The sequence below is a fragment of the Aethalodelphis obliquidens genome, unplaced genomic scaffold (assembly GCF_003676395.1).
Source record: "Aethalodelphis obliquidens isolate GAN/ISIS:26980383/991018 unplaced genomic scaffold, ASM367639v1 scaffold10, whole genome shotgun sequence".
NCBI lineage: Eukaryota > Metazoa > Chordata > Mammalia > Artiodactyla > Delphinidae > Aethalodelphis > Aethalodelphis obliquidens.
The window spans coordinates 35,328,400-35,347,102 of NW_020837954.1; the positions used below are offsets into that span (position 1 = coordinate 35,328,400).

Genomic DNA, 18,703 nt, shown 5'->3' on the forward strand with positions numbered 1-18,703 from the left:
TGTCAGAGTATTTGTTGCCTGTACAGTGTTGACCATTTTCTCATCTCTGGCTTTGCTTGTAGTGTACCTTCTTTCCGAAATGGTTTTGCTCTCTCTTTGACTCTCTTTTATACTCAACTCATAAGTCTCCTATAAGAAGCTGTCCCTCACCGCCACCATTCCTTATCATGGATAGGGCTGGTTCCTCTGATTCCTGCACGATTCCCATCACTGCACTTGCCACATAATTTCATAAGTACTGTGGTAAGTGCACCAGAAAATTCACCATACTTTGCCTTTGCATTTTCACATCGAGAACAACGCCAGGCACATATGGGAATATAAAGGTTTAAATAATGAAAAAAATTTAATTCCATGAGAGTTTTATTCAAACATATAACCTATATGAGACCAATTAAAATCATTTTTAAAGCATAATTTAAAGAAATAGGATTTTTGGGTTTTTGTAACAGTAGTTTCCTTTGTAATGCTGCCACCTAGTGTAGATGTGTTTAGAGATATCCCTTAGTAAAGAATTCTGGATTTTGGCTTAGTTTTGTTTAGTTTCTGTTTTTTTCAGCTATTTATCTGTTTATTTATTTTGGAATACACTATGGCAGATCTTGCCTTAAGGTATGACAACACAAACAGTATTAGTTTTATACATTTTTTAGGAGAAGGATATCTCCCCTGTGTGTTTTCTGGAGTTAGCTGGTTTTTTGGATACAGTGCATTATATAACTTTTGCTTGTGCCTCAGTTAGAAAGTCCTTTGAATCCTAAAGTCTGAGAAATCAAAGAACTTAACTCATGTTTTGCTCCCTGAAAAGGAGAGAATATTTATGTTTAGCATGGTGCTAAGAAGACAGCTTTCTTTTTCTCATGAAATGGGCTCCATTTCAGACTGTGGTTAGAGGAAGTCATAAGATCTAGTCTCTGTTCTAAAGGAACTGCCAGGGAACCAGAATGGGTAAATGGATTATTTTCCAGTTCGTTTTCACTTTGATATCACAGTTTCATCTGAAATGAATTCCTATAATTTTATGTAATTTCAAAAACTAAGTACAAGAGTATCTACCCAAACCAACAAAATATGAATTTATTTAGTTCCTATATTAAAATTTTGTAGTAGATATTGATCCCCCAAAGTGTAAAGCCTTGCCTAGAGGAACTGTTATATAAAGAATCTGATTTAGTATACACACACACAAAAGGAATCTGGTTGTATGGTAGAATAATGTTATGGGTTTAGTCTATAATTTAAATGTCATTAACTACTTTTAAAGCTTTTATCATTTAATTTAGCAGACCTTCATATCTATCTATTACATTAATTAACTGTCTTATTAGCAAAAGTGTGTACAATAAAACATGATAAAAATAGGTAACAGATAAAAGGGTTAAATAGCGGGATGAACCCTTAGGGCTTAAAGAAATGCATGGTGCTGCATTTAGTAACTGTAGAGTTACTATAGGTGAGATATAAGTTTATCTAAACAAAGAAGAATGCTCTTTATTTTTGAAAATTCAATTGTCCATAAGATTAAGGCATATCAGTTACTCTGGAGAAGCAAAATGTCCTTCATTAGTTAGTTTCTGTCATTTTTATTCTTACTTACATTTTTTATTTAACAGAATTACCGAATTGATGGGATACGAGCCAGAAGAACTTTTGGGCCGCTCAATTTATGAATATTATCATGCTTTGGACTCTGATCATCTGACCAAAACTCATCATGATAGTAAGTATAGATGTTCTAATTATTTAACTCTTGCAATTTCTACTGTTTGGTTATATATCTAACTTTTTGGTTAAAATTAACCAGTCTTCCTAGACCACACATTTTAATAAACCACTTCATAAGTGATCTGGGTCATTAAATCTTTGTTTTGTATTTATTGTAACCAATACCAGTTAAAGCAGAATCATTTAATGATATATAAAACTACCCTGGCATTTTACAAAATCTAAAAAATATGTATCATAGAATATAGCATCATTTTCAGAATTCTTACCTAAGTATTCAGAACGGTTAGCACAAAGAACGCACTGAGAAAATAACTGTTCAGTGAATCAATGAATGCAAATATGATCAACATCATGCACTAGTTAGTGGAAACAGGTACACTTGACGTAAGACATAATGCTCAGTTTTACTCATATGAATGTTATTTGAGGATCCCATGATAAGTAAAACTTTGGAATTTCTCAATTGCCTGTTTAATCTGTACCTAAACATGACTTCCCAGTGTGATTGGGAATGCCTGAATGTCACTGAGTTAGCATGATTAGCCTTGAACTGCAAAACGGGCCTAAGTCCAGAGTCAGGGTCCCAATACTCATGATGATATCATTGTTACTATTTATCTAGTACTTTCTCCCAAATCAATAATTAAGATTGCCTAAATTGCCAGAAGACTTCAGCATGATATCAACTGAGATTCAAATATGCTAGCACATCTATTTGAAGCATCTTTGGTTCTCTGGAAACTACAGCAGGAATTTAAGGAAATGATAGCAGTGCCACTTTGTTGAATGTTCTCTGTGGAATCAGGGTTATTCATTCTCTAATATTTCTGATACTTTCAACCTGTAAGTAGTTAAAGGAATTTTAGTCGCTGCTGTCCCTCATCCCTGGCTTTCATCTTATTTAAAGTGAAGGTTGGCAGGAAAGGAGTTTATTGGGGGGATTAGAAGAATGAAATAGGTACATTTTCAGCTATCCTGGCGTGTTTTCTCTGTCTCTCAATTTAAACAGTTAAAACTGATTCTATTAAACATTTCTCCTTTTTTCTAAAACAATGATCAACATTCAGCATCTATTCATTCGATTAAAAATTCAAAGTTATTTTCTCTACATGACTCTTTTCCTTTTCACTCCTAGTGTTTACTAAAGGACAAGTCACCACAGGACAGTACAGGATGCTTGCCAAAAGAGGTGGCTATGTCTGGGTTGAAACTCAAGCAACTGTCATATATAACACTAAGAACTCTCAACCACAGTGCATTGTATGTGTAAATTATGTTGTGAGGTAAGCTTGGAAAATAAATATTTGGGGGGAACAAGTAGTAAGTCTTTGAATACTCTCTTTTCTTTTATAGAAAGATTATAAATGTTCACTGAATTTTATTTTATTTTCACATTTCTACCTAATTATGGTTTTCAGTATTCTGACCTGAGTTTCTAGGCCAGCTATTTTAGTGATTCCACTAATTACCATCAGTAGCTATTCATCCCCATCCTTTTTTATTCCCATTTTTTAAAAGACTTTGAAAAAAATACCAGATCTCCTATGGATTAATTTGTTCTAGGCATACAGCTATCAGCATAAACTATCTCAAGGCAGCTATGTTATTTTTATAAGAAGAATTCTGGCCCTGGAATAGTTAGGTTTGTATCATACCTCTGTCCCTCATTAGCTCCATGACTTGGGGAAGTCTCCTTACTTCTCTGAATTTCATCCATTTAGGAATCCTTGCCTCAAAAGGTTAAAATGAGGATTAACTGAAATTCTACGTGAAATTACTGTAAAAGGCTGTATGTGTGACACATGGCTCGTGTGTATTCATGAACTCTTCTCTTAGATGATTGGCTTGTGAATATTATGGATATCATAAACTAATCTTTCATTTGATCTATTTCAGTAAGCAATTGCCCACTTCTAGTCCATCTTCTACATTACCACCAGGCTGAGTTTTCTTGCATGGATATCTGATCATCTCATTTTCCTTAGAGTTGTTTTAAAGATCCCTTTATCACCCCCAAAATAAACCCTTGCCTACTTGCGTAGCATCATTTGTCATTATTTTCTGTACTCCCGTGCTTTTGTAGATTTAGCCTTCTTTCTAAAATCTGTGGCCACCCCTCTCTTAGGAAGACTTTCATCATTTGGTTTTTATTTTTGCCACTTCTGACACCATCCTTTAATGCTTTAAAATTAGGCAAAAGAGTTCTTTTGTGACCTTCCCATTATATAAGAATCACCCACTTGGAATGTCCTTCTTTTCCCCTATCCCAGTCTGTCTAACAGATGCTACTTGAGTCCAAGTTTCAGCTTACTGGCCTCTGTGACACAAACCTTCTCCATTTTAGCAACTATCACTTTGTATTTCAGTTGTTTGCACACATACTTTCACAATGGGTTTTAAACTTCCTGAGGGCAAGGGTTAGATATTTTAAACTTTGTATCCTCAGTTCATTTCACATAGTAAACACTTAATGTTTGTTGATTAAAGGAGCAATAAAATTAAGCCAAACATGAAGATGGAGCTGTTGTTCATCATCTCTCTTCAACTCTATCCTGTAGGTGGTATCACCAGATCATTTTCTTACCACCAAGGAAAAAACAGTGCCCCTCTTAGAAGGACCTTTGTCATTTATATATCTTTATATTCTAGGGCCATCCTTAGGTCATGCTTCATATATGAATGTCAAAGAGTTCTTCTGTGCCAATATCCTTACATGTGGGCACAAAAGATCTGCTTATCGTCCTACATGTACTTGACTGTTACATTTCTTTGTCACCACCAATCTTCTCAAAGGAATAGCTGAAGTTTCTTAATTGAAATTAGTCAAATACCTGAATTATCTTGTATTGTGAATTTTAATAGGTCTTTATTTCATATTGGTATTTTAAACCCTGAATGTGACCAGGTAGGCATGAGAGATGTTTTAAGGCATCTTAAAATGTTCCTTTCCATAAAACAGAATTTTGAATTTTTTTGAGAGACAAGGCCATTTCAGAGTCCTTCTCCCCCCCACATTGTGTCAAGTGCTCATTTAAGAATTACTAATCTCTCTTTTTTGACAGTGGTATTATTCAGCACGACTTGATTTTCTCCCTTCAACAAACAGAATGTGTCCTCAAACCGGTTGAATCTTCAGACATGAAAATGACTCAGCTATTCACCAAAGTTGAATCAGAAGATACAAGTAGTCTCTTTGATAAACTTAAGAAGGAACCTGATGCTTTAACTTTGCTGGCCCCAGCTGCTGGAGACACAATCATATCTTTAGATTTTGGCAGCAATGGTGGGTCTTTAGTTATTTTGTTAATTGCCTAAACTATGTTAATTGCCTAAACTTTAACATTTTTTGTTGGTAATCATTTGGACATTGTGGTCTTTGCCCCTGTAATTTCTCAGCATTCCTGCTTTTGCACATTGTTGGAAATTGTGCTTCAAAGTGTTTTTAAGGTATTTCTTTTTCCCACTTTTAATTGTTCACTTTTAATAAGCTCTGCTATTTCTATAGCCTACTGTCATATTTTTTCACAAGTTAGCAGGTATACTGCAGTAGGCATAAGTTGCATTAAAGGATAAATAAGCAGTCATACCAGAAATCAAACATTGAAAAAGAAAACTGTAATTTCAAACTATGTTAAATTTTAATGAATAAAAGGTATGAAAAGGTTGGAATTGAAGGAGTTTTTATGCTATATAGATTATAGAAGTTGTCAGTAGTGGATTGGAAAGAACTTAGACTTATGGTTATACCATAATATCTGCAGACTTTCGGATTAAGTAAAATTTGGTAACATTTTTGTTACTTGAGTGAACTAGATAAACCTTTTGTAAAAGGGGGCATACATTTCTGTATATGCTGAAATCTAGATAGTCTTTAAATTGACTAATTTTTTCCCCTACAGACACAGAAACTGATGAACAACAACTTGAGGAAGTTCCATTGTATAATGATGTAATGCTCCCCTCATCCAATGAGAAATTACAGAATATAAATTTGGCAATGTCTCCATTACCTGCCTCTGAAACTCCAAAGCCACTTAGAAGTAGTGCTGACCCTGCACTCAATCAGGAAGTTGCATTAAAGTTAGAACCAAATCCAGAGTCACTGGAACTTTCTTTCACCATGCCCCAGATTCAAGATCAGCCAGCTAGTCCTTCTGATGGAAGCACCAGACAAAGTTCACCTGAGGTAGGTGTCATGATAGAACAAGAAAAGGATAACTTACAGATTTTAATGTTTAGGGACATATATATAAATTTGAACCACATGTCATAGTTTTGTTTCTATGAATTTTAGCACTTTTAAAATTACTACAAAAGCTATGCCTGACTTAGACCTCAGTCCATGTTTTAGGCTCAAAGACAGGAACGTGGGAATGAGCTGCCTTAACATAAGGCAAAAGGTAAAACATATGTTGCTCCTGTGTGTATTTATATCAGTAGGACAAAAAAAGTCTTGAACTTAGATATCCACAGAGAACAATACTGTGTGCCTATGAATGATATAAGCCCATTCATATTACCCTTTGAGTTGGAGAATTATCCAGTGGCAAAGGGCTTATTATTAGCAAGGCTTAAAAGGGAAAGGACTCTAAGCTCTTTGCCCAATTTAGCACAATTTCCATCACTATTTTGACATTCTGGATAAGAGTAACATGAAAGTCTCACCAAGTCTTACTCAGAAAAATTACTTAGTAACTTTTTAATTCAAGTTCTGTCTTGATACTAGTTTTTCTATAAACAATAAAAATAGTCTTTAAGGGCTAGGCTAGGCCAAGACTGAAGGTATCATATAGGGCTCTATTTCTCAATCTAGAATGATTTGATTTCAGAGCTTCCTATGTCTAAAAACATGCTCATGAGTACGGCAGCTCAGATTTGAATATTATGACTTGATAAATGAGGCTCAAATAAGCCTAAAAAAAGTGGTATATTATTTTACATTAAATATTTACTGACTCAAACTGGCAAGCTAAAAGTAGGAGATTTGACATCTCATAGCCTTCTAGAAAATATATCCTACTCTCTGGTTGCTCAGTTTGCCTAGCACAAAAATGTTCGAGTCATTTTGTTTTTAATCCATAAAAAGTAAATCTAACGAAAATGTTAAGATGAGGGAAGCAAAAGTTTATGCTTAGAATACATAGCTATAGTTTTTTGGTTAGAATTCTTGCTAAAAACTAAACTAGTACTGCATTCATTAAGGTGAATACAAGTAAAGAACTTAAGTCTCCAGCCCTATCCTCGCCTGCCCCCCAGAGTAGCTGTGAGATTTTTAGGTAGATCACCACAGCAGTATGGCCTCTCATTACACAGATTCCAGTGAGTATATCATCTGGTTATTGGCCAGTTAGGTACCATTTGGGAGTTGAATTATTAGGTGAGTTTTATTCTTTAGAATAAGCAGATAAGTGCATCTTTTAATCTTATAAATGCTGTTATATTACATACAGTTAGAAATGGATGTATTGACAGAATTATAAGTGTAAGCTCAAAAAATCTCATTTCTCACTAGTTAGATAAAATTTGATAGAAGAGACAGACTTTGTTGTGTATTCTCTGAGATTAGGTTTTCACATTCTAACAACCAGCAAAACATTTATGTAAGCTTCTTCAGGGAAAAGTAAATATATTAATTCTTTTTACAGCCTAACAGTCCCAGTGAATATTGTTTTGATGTGGATAGTGATATGGTCAATGAATTCAAGTTGGAATTGGTAGAGAAACTTTTTGCTGAAGACACGGAAGCAAAGAATCCATTTTCCACTCAGGTATATGAACTTGTTTATTATATATATTATTCAAAACTGGCTTTGGGTTTAACTTGTTTTTCTTTTATATGGTGTGGCCATTGTAAAAACTCATGTATTTGTTGTTTTAAAGGACACTGATTTAGACTTGGAGATGTTAGCTCCTTATATCCCAATGGATGATGACTTCCAGTTACGTTCCTTCGACCAGTTGTCACCATTGGAAAGCAGTTCTACTACTCCTCAAAGTGCGAGCACAATTACAGTATTCCAGCCGACTCAAATGCAGGAACCTCCTATAACCACCAACACTACCACAGCCACCACTGATGAATTAAAAACAGTGACAAAAGATGGTATGGAAGACATTAAAATATTGATTGCATTTCCATCTCCTCCCCACGTACCTAAAGAAACTACTTGTGCCACAACATCACCATATAGTGACACTGGAAGTCGGACAGCCTCACCAAACAGAGCAGGAAAAGGAGTCATAGAACAGACAGAAAAATCTCATCCAAGAAGCCCTAATGTGTTATCTGTCGCTTTGAGTCAAAGGTATTTATATGTAACATTAAAGTTATAGTTTGTTATTTTTGAGGAAACATGTATGATGGTAAATTATTTCTAAATGTAGCAAACTTTCTGATTTATATGCTTTAAGGAACATAAAATTGACGTACAAATTCTGAACTTAAAACAAGCACTCAAAAAACCATTTCTAAATTAGCTTGTGTATTACTTTATAGTCATATCACTTATCTAAATGTAGGAGTAGAAGGGTCTTCTAATACCTCTAAAAATAAAATCCAGCCAGTAAGTTCTGTAAATGTACAAAAATTGGCCCAGTTTCTTGTAATTGCTTAAATCAGACTCATTAACTATCCTTACTTGCCTCCATAGCTTGGAGCTCTTTTTAAGCTTACCTGAAAAAAAACCTTTCCAACTTAAGGGTATTTCCAGTTCTCCAATCCAAATTGAACTTGATGGTCTTCAGTCCTCAGTATTCAATATAGATATTTATAAGCATTTAAAAAAAATTGATATATAGTTATAAATTGCTTTTATTTTTCCTTTTTATTTATAGAACACTAGCTATATCATAGGTTAAATATTTTTTAAAAGCTATAACAAGAATCTAAGCATGTGTCATGGCATTGCTTCTATGGAGCTAGTTTGAGCAAACATATGGACACTATCCAAATTTTAAGTTATAATTTTTGTGTATAATTTGTAATAGGATTTGACACATTTAAAATTTAGGCTGTAGTCAGAGGAAACAAGTTAGTGGAGCAGTGTGTGGAGGAGAGGAATGATTCCTCTACAGTGCCTAGACTGAGTCAGATATCAATAGCAATAGGAAAAAGCACTGCCATAGCCAGAGCTTATGGCTTTATTCTCCTGCCCTGCATCACTGCTTTGACCTAGAATGCTAGGAGAGGCCTTTTCCCAGAGCTAGGAAAAGATCTTAGGGCTTTAAATTATCACAGAAGTATTTAACATTATTGTTTTACTATTATCACCAACCGACTTTAGAGCTCCTCTGGGAGGTGACAGTCCCTCGGGCATTTCTGTGTTACTAATACTTAACTCAGTACCTAACATGTAGCACTTGCTTCAATAAATGGTTATTAGATGGAGAGAAGAATGAACATAGCAGTAGAATTGGCAGTGATCTGTAATTTTCAGTTACAGCTACAGAGAACCATGGGCTGTTTGGTTTTCTGAATAACTACGTACTTGTCAAAACCAAAGTCCAACAAACATCTAGTCATTTTAGCAATTTTTTTTACATTAGTTCCAATATAGTATGTACTAAACACTTTATGAACTTAACCATTCAGAACTATATGGAGGCTTTTTCTTTATTACCTCTGTAGGTAATTTGCAAAATCAAAGTGCTACGGTAAACCAGACAATTTGCAGCTTTTAGAGCAAAGATTAAAAATAAACCATTAAAAGTACTACTACTAAGATGATATTTACATGATAGACTGAGTTACGCTTAATAGAGGTAACATTTATATAAAAATTTAAAAATCTGCCTGTCTATATATTGACGGTTTCATAGAATTTTTTAAAAATACAAAACAAGACTGCATGTAGGAGAGCCGTTAGAGTAGTACATCCCTTACCCATATGCCATTCTCAACTAGATGGGACAGCAAGGAGCTATTGTGATTATGTTGGGGGTGGGCGGGCGGTTCTTGAAAAGGCGAAACAGATATAACAAAATCGATGTACTTGACACATAAAACAGTTCTTCACTATTTAGTATTAATTTTAGATGCAGATCAAGTTTGATAACCAGATCAATACTGAGGGCAAAATGGCTTAGTGGGAGGATCACTGGGAAGGAGACTGGGTATCAGGAGACCTGCAGTGTACTTCCATATCTGCAGCTAATTAGCAACAGAGCAAGTTACCTAACAAGCCTCAGGTTTCTCATTTATAGAATGTGTATTATATTACCTGTATTATCTTGGGGATTGGAGTGAAGCTACAGTGAACTAATGAACATGCAATGTTTTATAAACTGAAAGCGTAACACAAATGTGAAATTAATCTTTTATTACAGTAGTCCCAAGAATATCTGTGTATTAGGTGGGATGAAAGGCCAATATTTAACTCTTTGACATCAATTTAGTTCTGTTCAGTTCTATTTTCTAAATAGGGAAATGCATATTTTAGGAAATTTTGTTTTAAAAAATGAACTTGGGCTTTCAAGGTAATAAACTTTAGTAATCAGGACGGTTCTCTTATGTATAACATTATATTCCTTAATGTTGGAAAATAGGCATTATATATTTCATTTTAGAAAAGTAACTGGATATTTTTTAAATAAATAAAACAACCATATTTTTATTAAAAAATATTTTTCAGAACTACTGTTCCTGAGGAAGAACTAAGTCCAAAGATACTAGCTTTGCAGAATGCTCAGAGAAAGCGAAAAATAGAACATGATGGCTCACTTTTTCAAGCAGTAGGAATTGTAAGTGTGACAGTATGTTTGCTTTTCTATTCTAGCTAATGTGCTATTTCTAAGTTAGATATATAGGTAACTCCTTGTATCTTCCAAATACTAATGTTACATTTTCAGAAGTTATACATTGTTTTTTTTCACTTGTACACACTCTTTCTTAAAAATACAAACATTTAATGAATCCAGTCTTGGTGTAAAAATTCCAAACACTAGAGATGTATTTTGAGTAAGTACAGTTCTCCCCTCATTCCACACCCAGTGTCACCACCAAGTCTCTTTCTCTTCCCTTTAGGTTACTTTCCCTTCTTACCCACAGAACAGTCAGTGCTGGTGTAATCCATACTGATATTTTCAGACCAAATTAACAGGAAAGCATTTACACACGTAGCTGTCATAATGACCGGCAAATGAATTCACTGGTAGTATGAAGTAGTATGAAGAAAAAGAATTTAAAATAACTTAGGGCAGTATTTAAGAATCTTGCCCACATATTGTTAGCAAACTTACACTGATTTCAAAGTTTTGACTTAAAAAAAATTCAACATAGTAAAATTGAAATAACTTTACTGTTTTTAGGGAACATTATTACAGCAACCAGATGATCGTGCAACTACTACATCACTTTCTTGGAAACGCGTAAAAGGATGCAAATCTAGTGAACAGAATGGAATGGAGCAAAAGACAATTATTTTAATACCCTCTGGTTAGTTTATTCTTTCTGCCCTTGAACATCACAAAGAGAATTAAAATATATGAAACTTTTATTTAGGAGCTTTACTCCAATTGAGAGTGATTTTCACTCCTTAGCAGGATTAAAAAGTAAGGTTGCATTTTATTTGATCAGTAATAGCTATTTCAAGATGGAACTATGAATTTTTAGTAATTATCTTTGATCTGAGTCTGTGTGCTATCAATATTGAATAGAAGCTGAAGCTTGCACATTTTAATGCCTTTTTCTAAATTGGTTTATCACGCCTTTGTGCCTTCAAGGTACCTTTAAACATTTGTGACATAGCACCAGTAACAATTTTTTGCACTTTCTTGTTTACACGATTGTGGTTTTGCCTAATAGACTAAAACCCTTCTAGCGCTTATTTGCCTTATTTTCCCCAATACCTAGTGCATAGTGGCTGTTTAATAATATTCATGGATTAGATGAATAAATACTTAAGTATCTTTGTTTTTCAGATTTAGCATGTAGACTGCTGGGGCAATCAATGGATGAGAGTGGATTACCACAGCTGACCAGTTATGATTGTGAAGTTAATGCTCCTATACAAGGCAGCAGAAACCTACTGCAGGGTGAAGAATTACTCAGAGCTTTGGATCAAGTTAACTGAGCTTTTTCATAATCTCATTCCTTTTTTTGGACACTGGTGGCTCATTACCTAAAGCAGTCTATTTATATTTTCTATATCTAATTTTAGAAGCCTGGCTACAAATACTGCACAAACTTGGTTAGTTCAATTTTGATCCCCTTTCTACTTAATTTACATTAATGCTCTTTTTTAGTATGTTCCTTAATGCCAGATCACACACAGCACATTTTCACAGTTCTTTGGTATTTAAACCATTGCATTGCAGTAGCATCATTTTTAAAATGCACCTTTTTATTTATTTATTTTGGGCTAGGGAGTTTGTCCCTTATCGAATTATTTTTAATAAGATGCCAATGTAATTTTTTTTTAAGAAGGCAAGTAACCTTTCATCATGATGAGTTTGAAAAATTTTTACTCAGTTTTTTCACATTTTACATAAACAGTAATGATTTGCCAGCAGTACATGGTAGCCACAATTGCACAATATATTTTCTTAAAAAAATACCAGCAGTTACTCATGCAATATATTCTGCATTTATAAAACTAGTTTTTAAGAAGAAATTTTTTTTGGCCTATGAAATTATTAAACCTGGAACATGACATTGTTAATCATATAATAATGATTCTTAAATGCTTGTATGGTTTATTATTTAAATGGGTAAAGCCATTTACATGATATAGAAAGATATGCATATATCTGGAAGGTATGTGGCATTTATTTGGATAAAATTCTCAATTCAGAGAAATGATCTGATGTTTCTGTAGTCACTTTGCCAGCTCAAAAGAAAACAATACCCTATCTGTAGTTGTGGAAGTTTATGCTAATATTGTGTAATTGATATTAAACCTAAATGTTCTGCCCACCATGTTGGTATAAAGGTATTTTGAGCAGATTGTGAACAAGAAAAAAATCATGCTTTGTTAGCAAAATTGCCTAGTATGTTAATTTGCTCGAAATTTGATGTTTGGTTTTATGCACTTTGTCGCTATTAACATCATTCTGTTTTCATATAGATTTCAATAATTGAGTAATTTTAGAAAAGCATTATTTTAGAAATATATAGTTGTCACAGTAAACATCTTGTTTTTCTATGTGCATTGTACAAATTTTTCATTCCTTTTGCTCTTTGTGGTTGGATCTAACACTAACTGTATTGTTTTGTTACATCAAATAAACATCTTCTGTGGACCAGGCCCCCTTTGATCAGCTTTTATGTTAAAATAATATTTGCTTTAACACCTCCAACTCATAATATTGTTTACCAACAGTTTAAGTATTTTATGAATATTACATTACTCTTGTTTATTTCTACATTTATCGTATTGCCATCACCTTAAGTTATACTGTGTCCCTAAATGTAATGTTAAATAATAACAAACCGTAATGTTCCACTGTGAAAAGTATGCTTTTAGAAAAGAAACTTGTCATTTATGAACCTTTAATTTATTAAAGTAAAACAAAATTTTAATGTTCTAATATGAATGGGATGAATGAAGCAAATCCTGAACATTATAGTTACATAATGTTGTATGGGCTAGAAAGTTCCTCTGAAGCAGCGGTCCCCAGCCTTTTTGGCACCAGGGACCGGTTTCGTGGAAGACAGTTATTCCACGGTTGGGGGGTGGGGGATGGTTTCGGATGATTCAAGCGCATTACATTTATTGTGCCCTTTATTTCTATTATTATTACATTGTAATATATAATGAAATAATTATGCAACTCACCATAATGCTGACAGGAGGAGGAGCTCGGGTGGTAATGCTAGCGATGGGGCGCGGCTATAAATACAGATGAAGCTTCGCTCGCTCACCTGCCGCTCACCTCCTTTTGTGGGCCCGGTTCCAAACAGGCCACAGACTGGTACCAGTTTGTGGCCCAGGGGTTGGGGACCCCTGCTCTAAAGATCTCCGATCTATTGTCACTCACAGATAAAGAAATTTAGACCTCAAATGATAAAGGATTTGTCCAAGCCTTAAAGGTAATAGTGGCAGACCGAAGATTTAAACTTAGGTCTTCTGACTCTAATATGAAACTAGAAAAACGTTGCTTTGTTTTTGTCTTAATGATACTGTATATTTAAAATTTTTTAAATAGCTTTTTTCCCTATATTTTTAAAATGAAATAGCGTTATTTCTTTTATGATTGTAAAAGTAATACATTCCTACTTAAAATTTAAAAAATCAGACAGCACAAAAAGATATAATAAGAGATAGTGAATCCCTGCTCCTAGAAGTAACAGCAAATTATTTTTATGGACAAATTACATAGGCAGTGCCAGAGCCTTAGGCCCTGTATCCTGAGGTTAGAGGAACAAAATATCCTGGACAAAATTAAGCCACAGATCTTAGGAGGCTGTTTTTATCTTAGAATGAAGAAAATCTGATTACAGTTACATGAAAATATGGGAACAAAAGTTTACAATATTAAGACTCAACCTAAGTTTTTAGGGGCATATTTCACTGCAAATACTATGATCCAAAGTGCTTCTGCATTTAATTACAGATAGTACTAGAGGTGGTATTTTAGAATAAAGTAGTTGCTCAATATTCCCGGGTTGAAATTTAAAATTCTGCTCATTTTGTTAGCAAATTAACTTAAGCTGAAATCTAGAAGTTGATCGTTTTCAATTATTAGTTAATGGTCAGATCTGTAATGACCACGAGTAGGAAAATGACTTGTGGAGCAATGATTTAGATGAGAAAGCCACTTTAAAGGATGGTAAAGCTGGGAGAAAACAAGTATCCACCCCTTGGTCATTCAGAAAATAAGTCCCCTGGAGTGCTTGAAGCTGTTTTAAATAGCAGAACCAGCCTTTCCTCCCAGCATTGTGCCAGCCTCTTTGAGACCGTAACAAATGTCTTTATAATGCCTTGAGCCAAGTATAGCTCTACCCCAGCAGCTACAGTCCTGTATTGTCTCCCTTCCTGATGAATGCCTATACTTCTTCCTCTGGCGGTGCTGTGAGTGAATGACCACAGTATTATTTTCACATCTGAAAAAAGTATGGCAAAGGAGCTTAGTGTATTTTGTTCATTTGTTCTAAGCCTCACTATTAACTCTGGAACTGAAAAAGATTTCCCCAGGGAGCCTACCATTGGTAGGTACAACTTCTTTTAGATTAGGAGTTAAAATGAATCTAATGTCTTTAAGTGCTATATGCTAGACTTTGTGCTAAGCATTTTGCATGTTATCTCACAATCTTCAAAAAAACACTATGAAATAGTACCTGTATCTCATTTTGTAGATGAGAAAACAGTCTTGGAGAGATGGCCTATGATTCAGAGTGTCTGAGCTGGTGAAGTGCTAGCCAGTCCAGTAGAACCTTACCCCTTTTCCCATTAACTGTTTAAATGGCAAATAGAAAGCAATGAGGGTGTAGGGAACTGAGAGTGGTTGTCCCTTGATGGTAATGAAATCATAGAGGACACTGAGGGGATGTTCTATGAGAGGAATGGCAAGGCAAATGGAAATGAATAAAAGAGGTGTTCTGGTGCTATTTAGTGGGTTTTGAGTTTGAGCTAGAGATTTTGGTGTGTGGTTACGGAGACATTAACTCAGGTAAATGAGGTGGTATATGAAATGCATGTTGATAAACTATAAAAGGCCAGATGAATATATGGTATGGTTCTGTCAGCGCTGTTCGATTTAATAGCATGCTAGACACGTTTATTTTCTTATAAGTTTGTATTAACCTCACAACTACCATTCTAAAGTTTGATTTCCCCCTACAACCTCTAAAATGGAAAAATGATGAACTTAAAGTTACTGGCTTTGCAGAAACGTCAACATTCCAAAAGTTCAAATTTCCAATGTAGCAACGTCAAAAACAAGTTGCAAATAATACAAAATCTTTTTTTTTTTTTAACGGTGTTTGGTTAAATAAAACCTTTGCAAACATGTTGCTATGTGGAACCAACAAAAATGTAAAAAAAATTTTACTGGGGTGTTTTTTAAGTCTGCCACTAACCACTTTGCTCATATTTCCTCCCTTTAAATAGCGCTGAGCCTGTTGTCCCAGATCATTTTACAGAGAATTAGTTCAATCTGTAGGATGTGAAATGAAAGTCTCCCTGTAAAACAAAAACTACACCTTACCCCTACCCTCCTATGAACACCTTCGGAGCTTTGTTGTGTTCTCATCTTTAAGAGGTTTGGACATAATTTTTATTCTTACCTGTAGTGGACGGCATTATCCAAGACGCTGCTCAGACACCCGATCTCCTTGTACTATTTAATTTCTTTTATTCCTTTGTCTTGGCTCCATTCCGGCACGGAGAGGAAAGACAGGTGCCTGAGAGCGGCAGTGATCAGACCCTCAGCGGGGAGAACAGCAAGGATGCGGAAGGGACCGGCACCACTTCTGGCCCTGGCGCCCTGGTGCCTACATGATGACGATGTGAAATGTGAGCCGCCCGGAGAAACTTCTCCAAACCCCGCCCGCCGCGCTTCAGGCCACGCCCCAGTACGTGCTGGGGCTCAGCACCGCAGCCCCAGCCCCGCCCGCGGCCGGGGACTGGGGGCCGGCGCGAGGCGGCAGGAGTGGCGCGTGTGGCTGCTGCTCCGGGCTCCCGCCTACGTGTGGGAGCGCATGTGGAGGCACCGCCCCGCCCGGCTTTAGAATGCGCGCGCGCGCGGACGGAAGGGCCGGCGGGGGCTCGTGGGCCCCGCGCTGCCCTTTGTCTTCCGTGATCTGCTCGATTCGCCTGCCAGCCCTTACTGAAACTTGGCCGTTTTGGATGTTGGAGTTTGCGGGGCGGGGGGAGATTTGAGGGAAGGAGAAGTGAAGTGTTGCTGTAGGTAGAGCTGTCTTCCGAACTCCCAAGCAGATGCTTTGGAGTGTTAAGCTGTGCTCTGTAGAACAGAGAAATGTCGAGGGGTCGCCTAACAGATTGCGTAACTACGCAACAGTTTAAAAAGATTAGTCCTATCTACTAATCTTATCAAAAACAGAGACGTTGTGTGTACATTTCAACATATTACCCCTAAGGCACTCAAAGGCTTCGTTTATTTTAAATAAAGCACTTTGAGATATGCTTGATTAAGTAATTAAATGGAAACTAGCTGCCCCGGGTGGGTTTTTATTGTTGTTTTGTTTTGTTTTTTTCTGCTTGTCGTGTTTTTTGAATTTATTGTGTGTCTGCACCCTGAGAATCCTTTGGGAGAAGATAATCTTTTTGGAAAGAAGGGAGGTGAGTTTGGAAAACAGAAAAGCTTGGGGCATTAATTAAGTCTCCTGTAATTAGGTTATGATTGCGCAGTTTGTTGTAAAGTACGGAGCCAGGTATTGTTTAGAATAAATAACCTCGCTTTTGTATATACACAGCTGACTACATCTTATATTTTATTTTAAATTGTTTTTTTTCAGGAAAATCCATTGTTCATGTTTTCTCAAATAGAATTTCCTAAAAAGTAGGACATTAAAAATTCTCTTTTAATTTTAACATTTAAAACAAGTGGCCGAGGTGTTCTAAATATTTTTTTCCTAATAAAAACTGAACTGTAGCCTCAGTCACCATGTTTGTACTTAATTAGGTGTTATTTAGGGAGAATACTACAACTCTTTTGGTCTTATGGATGCTTAATAAATCATTGTAAACTGGTGATTCTTCACGGAGGAGAGCAGGCCAGGGGATTGGAGGAGTAGGGTTCTTTAATGTTAATCACAAAAGCATTTTTTAAAATTGAGAAACATCATATATAGCCTGACAAGTAGTCTAGGACGCTGTTAAGTCATATTTTTTAGAGATCTTTGAAATATTAAAACATGAAACATTTTTATGTAGAGATCCTTTCCATATATTTCTGGATAATATTACTGGCTCTTTAAAATGGCTTTTTTTTTTTTTTTTTAATGGTTCCACACACAACTGCTTATGACATACTCTAATAGGAGTACTGGACAAGCTTTGGGGTAAGCCATTATAAGCTGTTGCCTAATTCTCCAGCCTACTGGTAGAGTATTTAAAGCAAAAACCTAACTGAAGTAAGCTACAAACATCGCAAATTAGAGAGCAGCCAGCACAGCCTGGGTAGATGCTTTTCCTCTTTGTAGGCAAATGCAACTGCAGGTATTTGCCATCCCTGTGAACTTCACCTTTAGTCCTTCTGCTTTCTTACTTCTCTTTCTTTTTTTCAATGTTCTGTGCTCATTTATGCATGTCTTATCTCCCCTACCAAACTCTTAGTTCCTTCAGAGTGAGGTTCCTGATTCATCTTTGATTTTTCCTAAAACCTTGCACTCTGCTTGCACAAGGACAACTCACATGATTGAAGGTAGGAGAGGATCTTGTGTGACAGAGACCAGAGAAGAAATGATCAGAGGAATGGAATGGGGAAAACAGGACCATTTTCTAGCTTTTCCAATGAAATCCATTTATTCAAAGAACAATTACCGAGGGTTGACTGAGTCTAAGATGTTTGTGATGTTTTGAATGTTTGTGGTCCCTCAGAATTCATATGTAGAAACCTTACCTCCAAGATGGTAACAGTATTCAGAGGTGGGGACTTTGGGAGGTGATTAGGTCATGAGGGTGGAGCCTTCATGAATGGGATTTGTGCCCTTGTTGATGAGGCTCCAGAGAGCTCCATCGCCCCTTTGGCCAAGTGAGTATACAATGAGAAGTTAGGAATCTGCAACCAGGAATAGGGCTCTCACCAGCTAGCACTAACCGTGATAGTATTCTGGTCTTGGACTTCCAGACTCTAGAACCATGAAGAGTAAACTACCCAGTTTATGGTGTTTTGTTTTAGCAGCTTGAACAGACTAAGACAGGGTTATTCTGAGACCTGTAGGTGATAGAAATATTCTAGAATGTGGTGCCTGCTATCAATGGGTTAATTCCCATTCTACGAGGTTCTAACACGTTCAGCTATAATTGGGTAAACACAAGTGAAGTTTGTATTGGTCATTAAAGATGTTCTAAGT

The 18,703-nt window shown here is 35.8% G+C and overlaps 1 protein-coding gene and 1 long non-coding RNA gene across 3 annotated transcripts in view; one reads left to right on the forward strand and one right to left on the reverse strand.

Moving 5' to 3' along the window:
- HIF1A (hypoxia inducible factor 1 subunit alpha) overlaps window positions 1–12,971 on the forward strand; it is a 41,581-nt gene extending 28,610 nt beyond the window's left edge. For both annotated transcript variants that reach the window (XM_027111435.1, XM_027111436.1), the window contains 9 exons: window positions 1,614–1,720; window positions 2,864–3,011; window positions 4,791–5,011; window positions 5,628–5,914; window positions 7,374–7,496; window positions 7,609–8,033; window positions 10,359–10,467; window positions 11,035–11,161; window positions 11,647–12,971. In XM_027111435.1, coding sequence (XP_026967236.1) covers window positions 1,614–1,720; window positions 2,864–3,011; window positions 4,791–5,011; window positions 5,628–5,914; window positions 7,374–7,496; window positions 7,609–8,033; window positions 10,359–10,467; window positions 11,035–11,161; window positions 11,647–11,798 — 1,699 coding nt within the window. In that variant the 3' untranslated portion in view covers window positions 11,799–12,971. The remainder of the gene's footprint in view (window positions 1–1,613; window positions 1,721–2,863; window positions 3,012–4,790; window positions 5,012–5,627; window positions 5,915–7,373; window positions 7,497–7,608; window positions 8,034–10,358; window positions 10,468–11,034; window positions 11,162–11,646) is intronic.
- LOC113622836 (uncharacterized) overlaps window positions 1–16,991 on the reverse strand; it is a 35,527-nt gene extending 18,536 nt beyond the window's left edge. Inside the window, exon 1 of the long non-coding RNA XR_003433675.1 lies at window positions 15,953–16,991. This is a non-coding gene — a long non-coding RNA (uncharacterized LOC113622836). The remainder of the gene's footprint in view (window positions 1–15,952) is intronic.
- Between the last annotated feature and the right edge of the window lie 1,712 nt (window positions 16,992–18,703).